At 54.4% G+C, this 14,649-nt stretch overlaps 6 protein-coding genes across 6 annotated transcripts; 3 read left to right on the top strand and 3 right to left on the bottom strand.

The window, feature by feature from the left end:
* Positions 1 to 631: 631 nt before the first annotated feature.
* Positions 632 to 3,650, bottom strand: VTN00DRAFT_5910 (uncharacterized protein; the record flags this gene model as incomplete). The annotated part of the gene is made up of 2 exons (XM_069432493.1): positions 632 to 3,412; positions 3,474 to 3,650. 2 exons carry the CDS (start codon positions 3,648 to 3,650, stop codon positions 632 to 634), a joined length of 2,958 nt encoding a protein of 985 aa, XP_069288347.1.
* A 718-nt stretch (positions 3,651 to 4,368) lies between these two features.
* On the top strand, positions 4,369 to 7,136 carry VTN00DRAFT_5909 (uncharacterized protein; the record flags this gene model as incomplete). Its single annotated transcript, XM_069432491.1, has 3 exons — positions 4,369 to 4,433; positions 4,504 to 5,086; positions 5,139 to 7,136. 3 exons carry the CDS (start codon positions 4,369 to 4,371, stop codon positions 7,134 to 7,136), a joined length of 2,646 nt encoding a protein of 881 aa, XP_069288346.1.
* Positions 7,137 to 8,145: 1,009 nt separating this feature from the next.
* On the bottom strand, positions 8,146 to 9,846 carry VTN00DRAFT_5908 (uncharacterized protein; the record flags this gene model as incomplete). The annotated part of the gene is made up of 3 exons (XM_069432490.1): positions 8,146 to 8,787; positions 8,837 to 9,304; positions 9,358 to 9,846. The coding sequence occupies 3 exons, from the start codon at positions 9,844 to 9,846 to the stop codon at positions 8,146 to 8,148; spliced, it is 1,599 nt and encodes a 532-aa protein (XP_069288345.1).
* A 542-nt stretch (positions 9,847 to 10,388) lies between these two features.
* Positions 10,389 to 10,721, top strand: VTN00DRAFT_5907 (uncharacterized protein; the record flags this gene model as incomplete). Its single annotated transcript, XM_069432489.1, has 1 exon — positions 10,389 to 10,721. One exon carries the CDS (start codon positions 10,389 to 10,391, stop codon positions 10,719 to 10,721), a length of 333 nt encoding a protein of 110 aa, XP_069288344.1.
* Positions 10,722 to 10,745: 24 nt separating this feature from the next.
* Positions 10,746 to 11,108, bottom strand: VTN00DRAFT_5906 (uncharacterized protein; the record flags this gene model as incomplete). The annotated part of the gene is made up of 1 exon (XM_069432488.1): positions 10,746 to 11,108. One exon carries the CDS (start codon positions 11,106 to 11,108, stop codon positions 10,746 to 10,748), a length of 363 nt encoding a protein of 120 aa, XP_069288343.1.
* A 678-nt stretch (positions 11,109 to 11,786) lies between these two features.
* On the top strand, positions 11,787 to 12,370 carry VTN00DRAFT_5905 (uncharacterized protein; the record flags this gene model as incomplete). Its single annotated transcript, XM_069432487.1, has 2 exons — positions 11,787 to 11,801; positions 11,873 to 12,370. 2 exons carry the CDS (start codon positions 11,787 to 11,789, stop codon positions 12,368 to 12,370), a joined length of 513 nt encoding a protein of 170 aa, XP_069288342.1.
* Positions 12,371 to 14,649: the final 2,279 nt, after the last annotated feature.

Raw genomic sequence — 14,649 nt, 5'->3', positions numbered from 1 at the left:
ACGTTACAGACAGCCGGAGGGGCCAGATCTCAATACCAAGAAAGAGACTGACCGACCAGACGGCGGGACAAAACTCTGTACCTGTCAACTTCTGTCGTCTGTGTGAGTTTGCTTCTTATAGCTTTAGCTGTAGGATATATAAGCCATATCCCATCTTATATCACTTTATATATTTTTATAACTTCTATTGAGTTTAATAGAGTCGTTCTGTTCTGATTATAAGTCAGTCGTTATCATCCTTCGTAGCTGGTGGTTCATAAATTCAAAAATTTCCATTCATTCAAATAGACCGATAGGTAGGTGGTAGATAGATGATAAATGCATAGATAAATAGAGATATGTAGATCAATGCCAGAACCTGTCAGTTTAGACTAGACCGGTTATGCAAATGAGGGGAAAAAAGCAGACGAACATGCTATGTCTCAACAACAGCAGTAATGCATGCTATCTACACCAAAAAACGATCATGCAGCAGGCTTCATAACAAATTAAACCAACCAAAAATGATCCAAGCGCGGGATATAGATGACTATGACTTAGGTCTAATGCGATCGACGCATTCTAATCGTGAAGGAGAAGAGGGAAGGGCAAGATGCATATCGTACTGAAGAGTAGTACTGAAGAGTGATAATTACGTGGTAAGCTCGGCGATGACATTTCCCAAGGTGCTCACGCTCCAGAGCGCGACAAGCCCCCAGCCGATCTTCCGGTCCATTCTCCACCTGTTCAGCGGGACGATGATCAGCAGCCCCACGAGCGTGACTAGCAGCGTCACGCTGCTGATGATGAGGGTCTTTGAGATGGTGATCTCGTACGGGACGAGCATGGTCGTCACGGATGGTCTCGACTGCAGCGTCATGTACAGTCCACCGACTCCGATCCCGAGCAGGATGTTCAGCATCGGGCCGCCGAAGCATGCGCTAAGCGCCATGACGGGATACCCCAGACGGGCAACGGTGATATCGGCCACGAGGTCGCCCAGCGAGTTTCCGACCGCGAAGACGGTCAGCCCGAGCAGCGAGTCGCTGATGTTCAGGATGACCCCGAGAGTCTTGAGTAGACTGACGACCTCGGTTGCGATCGTTGCGATCCAGGCAATTGCGACGACAAACCCGAGCAGAGCGAGAAGAGGCCGGGACTCCTTTGGTGGCTGCGACGGATCCCGGTGTCTCATGCTGATCATGAGGCCGGTGAGGCAGACCAGAGAGAAGAGGAGAGAGCACAGCACCGGCAGCACGAGATTGCGGGCTTTCAGCTCCGAGTCCACGTTCGTCCATCCGATGACGGTGACGAACAATGGAGCCGTGAACAGCTGCACAGAGACAAGCCATCGATTCCACTCCTTTTGCGAGGTGGACCGGTCAGACGGGGGTTGAGCGGCAGGCACCTCTGAGTCCCAGCGCGGTCTAAAGGACGCATGTTTAGATGTTGCATCCTCCTGGCCGTCCACGGCGGAATCGCGGCTCTGCGGTCTGAGCCGAGGGCTGTCTTCCGGCAATTGGATGCGCGGTGGGGGATGATCTCCATCATGCACCGGAGGTAGCAGCGCAGGATCGGGATCAGATACCGAGTCGCCCTGCGACGGTTCTACAACCGGAAGGGTAACTGTCAGGAGAAACACGCTGGGGGCTGCGATAATTCCCAGTAGCTTCTCCCACAGAGTCTTGGCCTTCCAGTTGAACAGAGTCGGGAACAACGTCGATATCAGCAGCTGAGGGGCCGGGAGGATCTGATACGGCCACCACTTCAGCGGCTTGGCCTCGAGGTCGTATCCGTCTATCAGATCACCATGTAGATGTCGCAAATCCGGGGAAACATCCTGGCGAACGCTGGAGGGTCTCGATGAGATCGACGCGGTGCCATCTGACAACGGCGGAAACGGGCTTGTCGCAGGACTCTGCGGGTCGTGGTCATGGCTGACAGAGATATGGGGAAGGTGCACCGTGCCTCGCGGAGACACACCTCCTGGGGAAAGCCGTGGCACCGGCGGGTCCTTCTGATACTCGGGAGTCCGCAGTTGCAGCCTAGGTGGTGCGAGGTGGTCAGGCGAAGGGACTCGTGCTTCTGCGACCGGGCTGTGACTGCATGAAGGATATCCGGACGAAGTTGGAGAGACCGTCAGCATAGCCGATTGGTCGATCTGGGGGAATTCGGGCTCGGGGCCGGTCTCCCGGCCGGCACCCTCGTGGGGTTCTCTTGGAGGCGTAGTGACGGTGAGGTTGATCGGCTGCTGACGACCGCGATTCAGGATGCTGGTATCCAGCCGTAGTCCTGCTGCGTCGTTGGCCGACACCGCCCGGGTTCGAGTAGACGCGGATTCACGACCAGGAGACAAGTGGGCCGCGGACGTCCTGGTCTGCGGGTTCGAGAAGGTCGAACGGTTGTCGTGCTGCCGTTGAGGGGGGAGACTCGGGTCATCAGAGTAGCTGCGGAGGTTGATGGGCATGTGGTGGATGTTCCTGGACTTCTTCAGGGACGACAGGACAGACTGGAACTCGAGCGCACCCACCAGACTCGGTCGTATCGGGTTCAGTGTGTTCCGTCGTCTCGTGGGCACCGGCCGGCTGACGTGCATGTTGTCGCGGATTTCAGCCAGATATCGGTCTCGAGTCTCGTCGTCCTCCTGGTCCTCCTTCCAGACTGGAAAGTCCGATCGCTCGAGGGCGTCGAAATCGTCCCTCGACGGGCCGTGAAGAAGGCTCCTCGTCTCCCCTGCCACCCCGGGATCGTCGTCCTCCGCCGGCTGCTGTATATCTAGCTCCTGGTTCTCCGGAATATGGAAATGCGTCCGCGCCGCCATGTCCCTCTCACGCATCCTCCGCTGCCGCCCCAGATACCAGTGCCACGTCACGACCATCGCGACATAGAAGAGGTACAGTGCGGCCATCGCAGCGCACTCCCACGCGTGCAGCTTTCCGTCCGCAAGGACTAACATGCTAAAACCTATGGCGACCACGAAGTAGCCTACGTCGCGGACGAAGCTCCGCCGCGCCACGCGGAACGGCCGTACCAGCGCCATCGACCCCGCGACGACGGATGTGATGAAGCTGGCGGCCCCAATCAGCTCTCCGACGGCCAGACTGCCGCTGTTCGACTTCATGGCTGCGAAGGTGGAGAAGACATCGGGGCTGCCATTTCCGAACGCGAGGAACGTCACACCGGTCAAGCTCTCGCTCATCCCGAGGATGCTGGCGAGGGTGCTCAGATTGATGCAGAGGAAGTCACTGGCCGCGATTCCAATGGTGCTGAACAGCATGGACAGCCACAGGATGAGAATGACAAAGGCGACCGGTTTGGCACCGGCGAGCTTGCAGTAGTAGAACTGCAGGTAGGAGAAGAGCCCGTCCTCATGGTCGGGGCAATTGTTGCGGATGAAGACGCATTGATCCTTGGCCTTGTGGACGAGATGACACTGAAGAATCATTGCCCTTGATTAGTCTCCAGCTCTATCTTGGAGTCACTGGTGCCTTTACCTCGGGCATGCGTTTCAACGCATCCACTCCATCCCATTGTCTCCTACCTAGAGGACTCGACCTCGCAATCGGGCCATCTTCAAACGGTCCCAGCAGCCAGCTCGCCGCGACAATGACTGTGAAGACCAAGATGGTCAGGTGGAACGGCCGAACGGCGTAGCGTCCCTTGCGCGGCATGACGGGCCCGCAGGATACGTCTGTCTCTAGCCTACGCATGACGAAGGCATCATGGGGTGGAAGAGAGAAAGAAAACTCAGCGCCCGGTAGAATCCGGAACGACCGCGAGGAATTGCAGGATCAATTCGAGTTGTCGTCTTAGGCCATGGTGGGGAGCTGCACACGACAGCAACAGCCACAAGGGAGGTCAGCTCGCCCAGCGGTCTGATGTCAACGCGGAGAATGTGGCGGTGCTAGGCGGAAGCGGGCCTGGCTCCTGAGGCGGAGGGATGATTATTAAGGCTCTTGTCTTGTGTAACTAATCTGAGTGGTCACTTGTGGAGTCGACCTCGTCAAGACCGACTGACGGCCTGAGACGGGAGACATGCAGAGACGACTGCCCCAAGAAAATGTAAGATAATACTAGATAATATGAAGAGGAAGAGAAAGAAGAAAAGACGATGATGATGAGAAGTAGAGATGAGAGAGATGGACAATGAGATGCTTCAACCTTGGAAGCTGAGGTTCCTGCCGTATCGGGCTAGCGCTGCGCACATGGTCGCTGCGGCGCGGCGTATGTTTTGTTGACAGCGCTCGTGTTGTCGAGACAAGCGAAGCGGCCAGACCCAGAGTGTTGTCGCTGCGCTTACGCTTTATCCCACATCGCACGGCGGCAGCATGAGTATTTGCTAGATTACCTCTCTATCTTTTCTGAATCTACGGCGCAATTCCATCCACAATGCCTCGCGTGGCCAGCCGCCGTTCCACCGGCGCCACGACGCCGCACAAGAACTCTCCCATCAAGTATGTGCGGGATGATGTGCGCCTTTGGCGTGAGACACAGGGAAAGACGTTTACTGATCTGTTGCTTCAGGATCCCCCTCAACGATGACATGGGAGAGAAGGCGGCGCGCATGCAGTCCCGGCAGGCGCTGCATGACCGCCAGATGAACCAGATCAAGGCCGCCGTCAAGACGCCTATGCCCCCCAGACGGTCGAGGGCCAGCTACGACCGCGCAGGCAGCCCTTCTACACCCCATGGCTCCAGTGCGCGGGGCCGCGAGAGCGATGTCGATGGCCGACGAGGGAGAGCAGTGACGCCCATGAAAAGGGTGCCCATCCTGGCCAATTTCGAAGAATGGATGAAGATGGCAACGGACAACAAGATCAACGCGAACAACTCCTGGAACTTTGCGCTCATCGACTACTTCCACGACATGTCCCTGCTCCGAGAGGGAGACGGAGTCAACTTTCAGAAGGCCAGTTGCACGTTGGACGGCTGTGTCAAGATCTACACAAGCAGAGTCGACAGTGTCGCTACCGAAACCGGAAAGCTGCTGAGCGGTCTGGCCGACAGCCGCGACAGAAACTCGCAGGAGACCGAGGAGCATGGTGAGGATGGCGACGAGGAAGAGGAGGAGGGTGAGGACGGCGTCAGGAGGAAGACCAGAAAGAAGGTAAGCCAGACCGGTTGTCACAGGTCACCGTTCTGAGGCTGATCCTATACAGACGCAGCGGTCACACGAAGCCACTCTAGCACCGTCGTTCGCATCATTACAGCTGAAAAAGTTCGAGCTCGAGTTTGCCGTGGACCCACTATTCAAAAAGGCATCAGCAGACTTTGACGAGGGAGGTGCAAAAGGCTTGCTTCTGAACCATCTGTCCATTGACGGACAAGGCCGCATTGTGTTCGACAGCAGCGATGACACAGCGGATGCGGCAGCAGATGCAGAGGCGAAGCGAAAAGAGAGCGGCCGGGGGGAGACGGCGGAACCAGGCTCCCCGTCCCCTCCTCCCAGGCAGGAACCGGAAGACGCGCCCGAAGAGGACATGGAGATCGACCTGGCTCCGCTGGCCAGCAAGTTCTTCCCGGACCTGGACCGACTCGAAGAGCAGGACATCTGTCCTTCGCTAAAGAACTTCGACCTGGGAGATCCCAGCGGATCGCTGGATCTTCCCTTCCTGAAAGCACCTGAGGACTGGCGGAATGACAAATCGAATGAACAGGGCGGCGGAATCGGGGAGGCCTCGGGCATCATGCTCGACGACGACAACGCGGTCGGCTTCGATGACGATGCCAGTCTCACGGGATTCGATCTCGGTGGAGATGCCGGCTTCGGTGAGGGTGGTGAGGCCTGGGCTCGAGACGCGGCGCTGGAGCCGATGCTCAAAGTCCACCGTGTCGACCAGGACGGCGATGGCAACAACGAGGGTGATAGCGAGTTCAACAATCAAGATGCCTATGCTATTTCGCTCTCGCACCAGCCGGCTAACAGAGAACACGAGAACATCCTCAGCTACTTTGATAACGCGCTGCAAAAGAACTGGGCTGGTCCCGAGCACTGGCGGATCCGCAGGATCAAGGAGAACGCTGCTGCGAGCTCCACGAACGCAGCACCCAAGCAGCGGAAGGAAAAGGAGCCCTTTGAGATCAACTTCGCGGCGCCCCTGGATCCCGCTGTTGCTGAGCTGATCTACACGCAGGCCAGCTCGAACTCGACCATCTCGTTGCCCAAGACGCAGTGGAAGACCAAGGGCCGCAACCTCCTCCCAGACGACAAGCATTTCAACTCGCGGCAGCTGCTGCGTCTCTTCCTCAAGCCCAAGGCCCGCATGGGCTCGAAGAAATTCCTCGGCGGCCGACGGGTTAGCACGTACCGGCCGCAGAACCAGAACCCGGGCCCCGGAGAGATGGACGAGGCCTTCTGGGCGAACCACAAGCGGGAGAACGACACGACCGCCGCGGAGGATGCTGCTCCCGCTGGCCAGTACGATGCCAACTTCTTCGACGACGACGGCCTGGCCTTCCCCCACGGTCTGCCCATGGACGACGACGACGACAACATGCCATTTGCGGATGCCCGCGAGATGTTCTCACCGGCTGGTGATGGTGACGCTCACCAGGTGACGTCTGCCGGCGACGCGGGCGGCGCGTCCGGGCTCACGGCGCTGCTCAACACGGTGGGCGCGACGCCCGGCACGGCGCTCCAGGCCGGAGCCGGCGGGTTCGGAACGCAGCTGGTGACCCATGCGGGACGCAGGGTGCGTCCAGACTACGTCGCGTACGCCCGGGTCGCCAAGAAGGTCGACGTGCGACGGCTGAAGGAGGAGATGTGGAAGGGCATGGACCAGCGGCTGGTCGAGTCCGCCGACTGGAACTCCGCCTCCGAGGCGGCCGCCGTCACCGCTCCGCCCCCGGAGCCCGAAGACGAGACCCCGCCGACGCCGACGCCGGCGAACCGCCCTCCGAAGAGCACCCCGCCCAGCGACCCCAACGACCGCCGCCTGCGCTTCACGACCATCATGAACAGCCTAAAGTCGGTGTACCCGGAGCAGGCGTTGCGGGACATCAGCACGTCATATGGCTTCATCTGTCTGCTGCACCTGGCAAACGAGAAGGGCCTCGTTTTGCAGGGCGGCGACCCGTTCAGCGAGGCGGAGGGTGCGCACGAGGAGATCTTCGTGTCCAAGGACGTGGGCGCTGTCATCGAGGAGGGCGCTGCCTGATCCGATGGCCTTGGCAGTTAAATATGTACATAGAATGTGAAAACCTTTCTTTGGACAGGATGATAGATGTCACGTCATGTCATGGTTTAATGCTTTCAGCGGAGTTGATGGAGTCTACCTAGTTTGTCTTTGCTTGGTCACTGGATTTTTTTTCTGGTGTATTTCAACCGGATGACGGAATGGATGGATGGATGGATGTTATCATGTCCGTCTGGCACGGAGGGTGGGCGGATGAGATCTTATCTTGCCTCGGATCGGACTTTAGCATTTATTTATTTTATTTTATTCATTTATTCTTTTTTACCTTGTGTCTTCTGCGGAGATCGGGGGAATAAAACCAAATCTTCGATGCCCTAGACTAGACTTCTGAGATCAACTTGCGTCGCTTCCCTACCTAGGCCAGCAGCTACACCATCTGAGGAAAGAGAAGAAGGAAAGAATATACGGATGGAAACGATTCCATTCAATTCAATTCAATTCAATTTGATGACGTACAGTCTTTGGTACTTGCGATACGATACAGAGAAAGTTCCCAGATCATATGCACGAGGTCGGGTTCCATCCATCCACCCTTCCAAACTCTCTAACCATAAGAACATTTTGAACATTTTGGTGGGTGGGACTGGTTAGGTAGAACCATAACAGTAGAGTAGATATAGATAGGTAGATACCTAATATAAATCGATAAACATAAAAAATTCAACAAACGAAATTTAAGCCAGGGATATCGTCAGTGAGTATTAATAACCGAACAACGCAAGACCTTCCCGCAATACTTATTAACCCGAGAATTCAACCTTATTTGAAAGGAAAACGAAAACGCCAATCGCCCGCTCGCTCGCAAAGTGCGTTAAATAAAGGGGAAATCAATCTACATAGCATATGTCCACGAAACGGAGGAGGGTATGAGAGAGAGTCCTATGTGTCATTTTTCTTTTTCCTTTTTGGTTTCATTTTGATTCAATCTTGTACATGTTTTCGGCGGGGATTTAACTCCTGTGGATGCTGTTTATCGCTGTGGAGCGTATCCCGGGCTGGTCGGTGGAGATTGGACTCTTCCTTCCGTCGTGTATGCTGTGCCTGGCATCGCATGGACCATGGACAGCTGAGGTTGCGGGGGGAAGCTGGGACTGGCCATCGGGCTTGAGTAGGCGGCGGGAATGGGAACGGACTCGTACGTCCTCTCGCCCGGAGCGGCTCCGACGTGGTTGCTAATGTTCTGCGCCGGTGCTGGTGCTGGTGCTGGGGCGGGCGCGGGCGTATCGAATCCCTCCTGCACTGGCTTGGGGGTTGCATGCTGTATGCGAATTGGAGGCGGCTGCAGCTGGAACGGCTCAGGAGCACTGGTTGGCGACTTGGGCGTCGCGTACTGCGTCGGGTAGTGCTCGCCATTCTCAGCAGCTGAGTAGATGTCCTGGACCTGCGTCGTCGACACGTAGGGCGACTTGGGAGTGCGGGGGAACCCAGGAGTATTGGGAGCAGACTGAGTGCGGAGCTGTGCGAGATACAGGTCGGACCGCGCCTTGTCGCGCAGGTCCATGGACTTGCGCAGTCGCTGCTTGGTGTAGAAGCGGTAGAAGACGACCGCGTAGATGAGGATGACAATGACGTCGATGACGATCTCGATAATGGCGCACACCAGCGACCAGTCCTAGGTCTGTTAGAAACAGAGAGAACAGGAATGGGCACGGCAAACCTACCTGCAACCGGCATATGAGCGCATATGCGACATCATCCTCGAACAGCTGCCGCCGCAGATTGTCCTTGCAGGACCAGCCCCAGAGGTCCTGGCCGTTGCCTGACGCCTTGCTGTTCTGGAAGAGCGCAGCTCCCACAACCCACATGACGACGCTGAAGGCAAAGAAGCAGACGGAGAAGACGGTGTAGTAGACCGCGACCTTCTCTGCACGTCTGTGGCCTCCCCTCCAGTAGCCGTAGAACACAATCAAGCAGGTGACGAGGGAAACGCAGGACAGGACCAGCAGCAGGATCTGCGGCCACGGATTCGTACCGACCGCCCATGGGGGCAGGTTGTTTCGCGGAGGGAGGTGCTTGGTAGCGTTGAAGATGGAGAACGTCGTGGCTATGAGCGCGAGCACGATCAGACTGCAGCTGAAGTTGACGCAGCGCAGGAGCACCTTGGCTATTCGGACGCGGGTTTTGACTCTCTGGATGGAACATCAGTATGGCTTCTTGCTTGTTTGTCTCGATTCTTGCTCACCAGATCCTTCTCGTTCTCCTTTTCGGTGGCTTTCTCGTGCTTCTCCAGAATGTACTCCTCCCGGAATGTCGGGCTGAGCGGGTTCAGTGTCCGTCCCGGGGTCCCTGGGGTCTTTAGGGCACTCTTCAGCGGCGTTGCCGGTGCCACGGGGTGCGTTGCATGCCTCGAGGCGTCGTTGTCGGCAAAATATCCGAAGCCCACGTCCGACACATGATGCTGCGTCTGTGTCTGCACTGGAGGGTCTGCAAACGGTGAATGCCCGCTCTCGGTCTGCCCGATAGGGGAGTGGACAGAGGTCGCTTCGGCGAACCGAGCAGTGCGTGGGCTCTTCAGCGAGGCTCCCGATGACGATTCGGACGAGCTGCGCGCCCCAGGCGCCGCAGGCGGTTGAGACAGGTTTGCCATCGCTCTGTGCTGGCTGCCAACTATATCAACTGGGATAACGGCTTCGTAGGTCTGGGGACTGCTGTTTTCGCGGATGGTTGACATTGATCCGTACTCGTCGATATGAATTGTGCGCTTTAGTTATGGTTTAGGATCGCAGATGAGAGAACCAGCTCTCAACTGCTGTAATGGTAGTATTTTGCAGAGATGCAAAATATACCTGGTTGAATCCAAGGACAGGACGCGGCAGTCCTATCGTCAGGACAGAACAGAGTACGCTGGATGACGTTCAGTTCAGAGTTGCACTTCTCAACAGGGTAGCAGGAGATGACATACATCCACTGAATATCAGAAGAGACGTAAGCTGCAAAACTTTAACAGCTAATTTTCTATGGGATCTGAAGGGAAAACGTCAGCGTGGAGGCTTGGAAGGCGAGCGCATTACACAGGGTCTTAGCTGAGCGGGCAATGCTTTTCTGTATACCGTACCTCGTCTGATCTTGACCTGTGTACTCCCGCGAAACCTGCGCAGCTCAAGGACAAAAGGCATACAAACAAAGCAGACAACGGTCGCGAGAGGAGAAGACAACGAAGAAAAGGCAGCAGACGACATCGGTCTGCAGCCGGCTCGACGGCCTCGAATATCAATGTCGGGCGCTACTCCGGCCCTCATGGAGGGGGGGACGACACAACGCGAGCATGCTCAAATCACAGATGCAGCTGTTGCCGCCGGACCACATGCTGGACAGCGGCAAGATGGCACAAAGAAGCTGCATCGACGAGCTGATTGGAGGCAGCACACTCTGGGCTCTGGAGGACGAGCGGGATCAGAGGCAATTTCTGCGATCGTTTCGAGCGAGAAACAGCTCTCCAGCACGATGACTGGACAGTGCTCGTGGGCGCTAGAGCAGAACACCCCGGTCTATCACATCTGGGACGAGGCCAGTCGCCCTGCTTGCACATCATCCGTGCATCGATAGACCGTCGGCCGTGCATAGCGTTCCCTAGGTGGGCAAATCAGCATCTTTATCTTCGTAGTCAGCGCTAACGCCGGCCAACCACATAGCGTAGTCCAGCAGTGCAACGCACCGGGCGCGAATCGAAACAGAGTCCTCCAGGTGGTTGAAGACCATCACGGCTGTCTGCTGGTAGACATAGTCTTTGAAGTTCGAAGTGAGAGAGATGGAAAGATGCGCAAGGTTCATCTGCAGGGAGCCGACGGGAGATAGAAACGCCGAGGCGCGCGTCCTTGTGTGCACCGTCTTCACATTGCGAATAACCACAACTCCTACGACGCAAGACAATCTGGAGATATATTCTGTCAGGGAACAGCTTTGCATGCACACGATTCTATCATTGATAGACATGATGTTTGATGACAACGACACTAAGCCGTCGGATCCTCAACATTCTCAAAGAATTCATTGCCGAACTCATCAACGTCGAAGCAGCTCTTTGTGATACAGAATTAACATGATATTCTGAAGAACATCTGGTTCCAAAATGGAACCTTGTAGTACTTGTACGGGCATGATCTGACCCTCTAACCCGAGAATACCCGTCTAACGTTCAAGCAGAGCGCCTGCAGCACATGAGAACATAAGAGCTTCCTAGCATCCAGCTACTCCTCACCATGATGACAGAAAGGTCTCTTCAAGAGCGAATGCACTCGCTGAATCGAAGGTTGTTAAGCTCCCAGAACCCACGCGTCGTGTTGGAATGTCTATCAAAGAGCAGCCCTTGCATCTACATGTTTCCTAGATGGACCACAGCTGGCTGAACGACCTTGCAAACGCCCAATGAATGGGCGACAGAGCTCGAGAAGATCTGCATCGAACCAGGAGTCTTCTTCAATACATAACGATGGCTGTCAATGGAACAAAAGCTGCACATCCAGGTATGCTGAAGGATCCTGAACACGGATCTATTTAAGCAAAGCTTCTGCTGGAGACTTTCTGTCTACCTATCTTCACAGTTAGATAATATCTGTCTTCTGAAGAGATACACTGTACAATTTCATAAGCTTTCAGTTTATTGCAGGAAAAATGCATTTCTCCAAGGTGAGTTCACTGCTGAAAGACAGAACAGAGAGGGAGAGAGAGAGAGAGAGAGAGACTGACTTCAGCTCCAGCTCCTCGCCGCGGCATCCCTCCTCTTCCCTGCCGTCTACGGCCAGGGCGTCCACGACCACAACTCAGTCGATGACCACGGTGTCCACAACTACCACGAGATTCACGTCCCCGAGCACCCCGACCATCACAAGCATGAGCACGAGCACCACGAGCACTACGTCGCAGCGTGGCTGCGGTTCTACGAGACCTGCCCATCCCTCGGCCTGCCCCAGGACTGGGAGGACTCGAAGCCCGTTAAGCTGAAGGCGAACGAGTGCCAGCGCGTCGAATTCCACTGGCCGCCAGGGGACTTCTACTCCATCCACGGCCACGCTCATGACGAGGGCGAACACCGCTGCCACAGCATCTCGGCATTCTCGTCAGAAGACTGCCACGGTCTACCCGAATCCGAGGCGATCCTCCTGCCATCCAGCGACCTCACGGCGGGAGAGTGCCACGCGCTTACAGCTGGCCCAGTTTCTTTGCGACTGAACTGTCACCCTGAACGTGGGATTTAGATTGGGCTTTAGATAGATATTTTATTTTCTCTCGAAAGGTGGTTGAAGGCTGGAATTATCATTTTGTACCTTTAGAATTTTAATATAAACTATCAGAATGTATCCCAACTTTCATTGCTATTAATTAAGTACCTACCTACTCGCACCGTTGTACAGCACGTACAGCCTGCCTTGGCGAATTGTTATTCTACAACCACATGGCTTTGAAGCCATTGGAGGGTACCCGGACACTATGATAAGTCACAGACACTAGACAAAGCCAGCCTAGATCAAAATATAGCAAGTGGCAAGGCTAAAACTCAAGCTTGAAGTCCACCTTGTTCTGAGGGTATCTTGACGTACCACAGAGTCCTTACTTAATTGGGCCGACGGCTAGTGCCTTGACCAAATGGGTTCCATTCCTCCCGCGTCCATCACCTACTCGAGTGATGGCAGCTATGGTGGGCGTGAGGCCGACCAAGCCAAGCCGCGTGTTCGATGATCTTATGGATCAATGAGATTATCTCAGTCTGCTTACCCATCTCCCAGTGGAATGCGCATGAGGAATACTAAATAAATAAATAGATTAGCTTAGCTTTTTTTTTCCAAATGTCCTTAAATGAAAAAGGATTGATTATCTTACGCAAGTGTCGTTATCTATTTGGATAAACCGCCAAGAGTAGCCGTCGGTCGCGATGCCGAAAATGGTAGTCTGCTCTGCCAGCTTTTTTGCGTGCATGGTGTATCATCCCTGGTATGTATGTGAGCGAGGTGGGAGATGGATAAGGTACATAATTCTTCATCCCTGCAAGCAGCACAGAGCCCGAGCCACAGAACCACAGACGGTCTGCACCCGCCTCGCACTAACGACGCCATCTGCATGCGGGTCACACATCGTCATACACACCGGCTCCACCGAACAAGGCGATCGTTTTACACCAAGCTCGCATCGACCAGGTCTTTCACAATGGCCGTTATTGCCGAATGCTGCGTCTGTGTGTGTTGGATGCGCTACTCTGTTTGCAAGAACGGAAGTCTACATGCGGTACTGTATATACATACATGCGAACCGACTGATTTCGAATTTCAAATTTCTACCGTACAGTCTCATGAACCTTTTTGAGACGAGATGCTTCAGATGGTCAAAAGCAGATGATTTATTAATAGTGTTCAGAATAATAGCTCCTAGCTAGGTAAGTGTAATAAAATCGAGGAACATGCAGAGCGGAGCAGAGTAGTTACAAGAAACAATCTTTAGTAAAACCTATTCTTGTCTCCGACTTGCACGAGGGATATCCACTGAATGATTGGCCCGTGAGACCGCCAAAAATAGCTCTGCCCCCCTCCAGATCCATAATCCGATCCTATCAAGCTCTAGTAGGCAGTCCAGTCCCATCACATCATGTTTGTCCTACTTAACTACCTGTTGTCCCTTTCCTTATTCCCTCTGCATACTATTAGAGCCGTGACAGCATGGATTATTGTCTTTTAAGAGAAACGGATATGCTATACACATGCAACAAGAGGAACTTGCACACTGGTCCCACAGTGCCAGTGCCTCAGAGGTGACTGGCCTTGAAAGTGAGTTCTGATCTATCGTATGGATTAAATACCTACCTATCTAGCCGGCCAGCAGTAAGTAAATGGGCCATTATTTTGCTGACTCAGGCCAAGAAAGAACCTTTGTCTAGGGCAGCTGGATAGGGGTATTATTGTCGCCCGGTGGAAGGAACTATATCATCTCGGTCTATGCAAGAGGAATGAATGGTCTCTTGTGCATCTGGATGTCCGAGATGGACTAAGTCCTGGTAGGCCGTTGATATGGTCGTCGCGTCGCAATTGTGATATTTGAAATCATTTGGTTATCAAAGAGGGAGTAACATCGCCGACGCGGTAAAATATCGACGAATTCGTAACACCATTTTTGTAGACTTGTAAGGGGAAAAAAGATGAATGGAAACAGAGCGACAATCACAAGCGCCAGGACTCCAGCTGAAGGCTTTTTCCCATACACAAAATGAGATAAGGACATACAGATGGAGTGAAGAATGAATCTCTGAGCTCATTCCGTACCTGTGCACAACAGAACCTCGATTTCTGCCTGGGTCCAGCCAAGAATACGCGAAAAGAGTGCACAGGTACAGGTAGGCATCGACGGCTTGAATCTGCTGAGTCTGATAATAATACCTCCCAATCTCCTTCCACTTTGGCCATCTACCGATTGGGATCTGGTACAGCGGTGGCTGGGGTTCAAACCAAAAAAAAAAAAAAAAAAAAAACAAAAAAAAAAAAAAAAAACA

Source organism: Thermoascus crustaceus (assembly GCF_041956765.1).
Source record: "Thermoascus crustaceus strain CBS 181.67 unplaced genomic scaffold VTN00scaffold_3, whole genome shotgun sequence".
Classification (NCBI taxonomy): Eukaryota; Fungi; Ascomycota; class Eurotiomycetes; order Eurotiales; family Thermoascaceae; genus Thermoascus; species Thermoascus crustaceus.
This window is presented reverse-complemented; position numbering and strand designations above follow the sequence as displayed.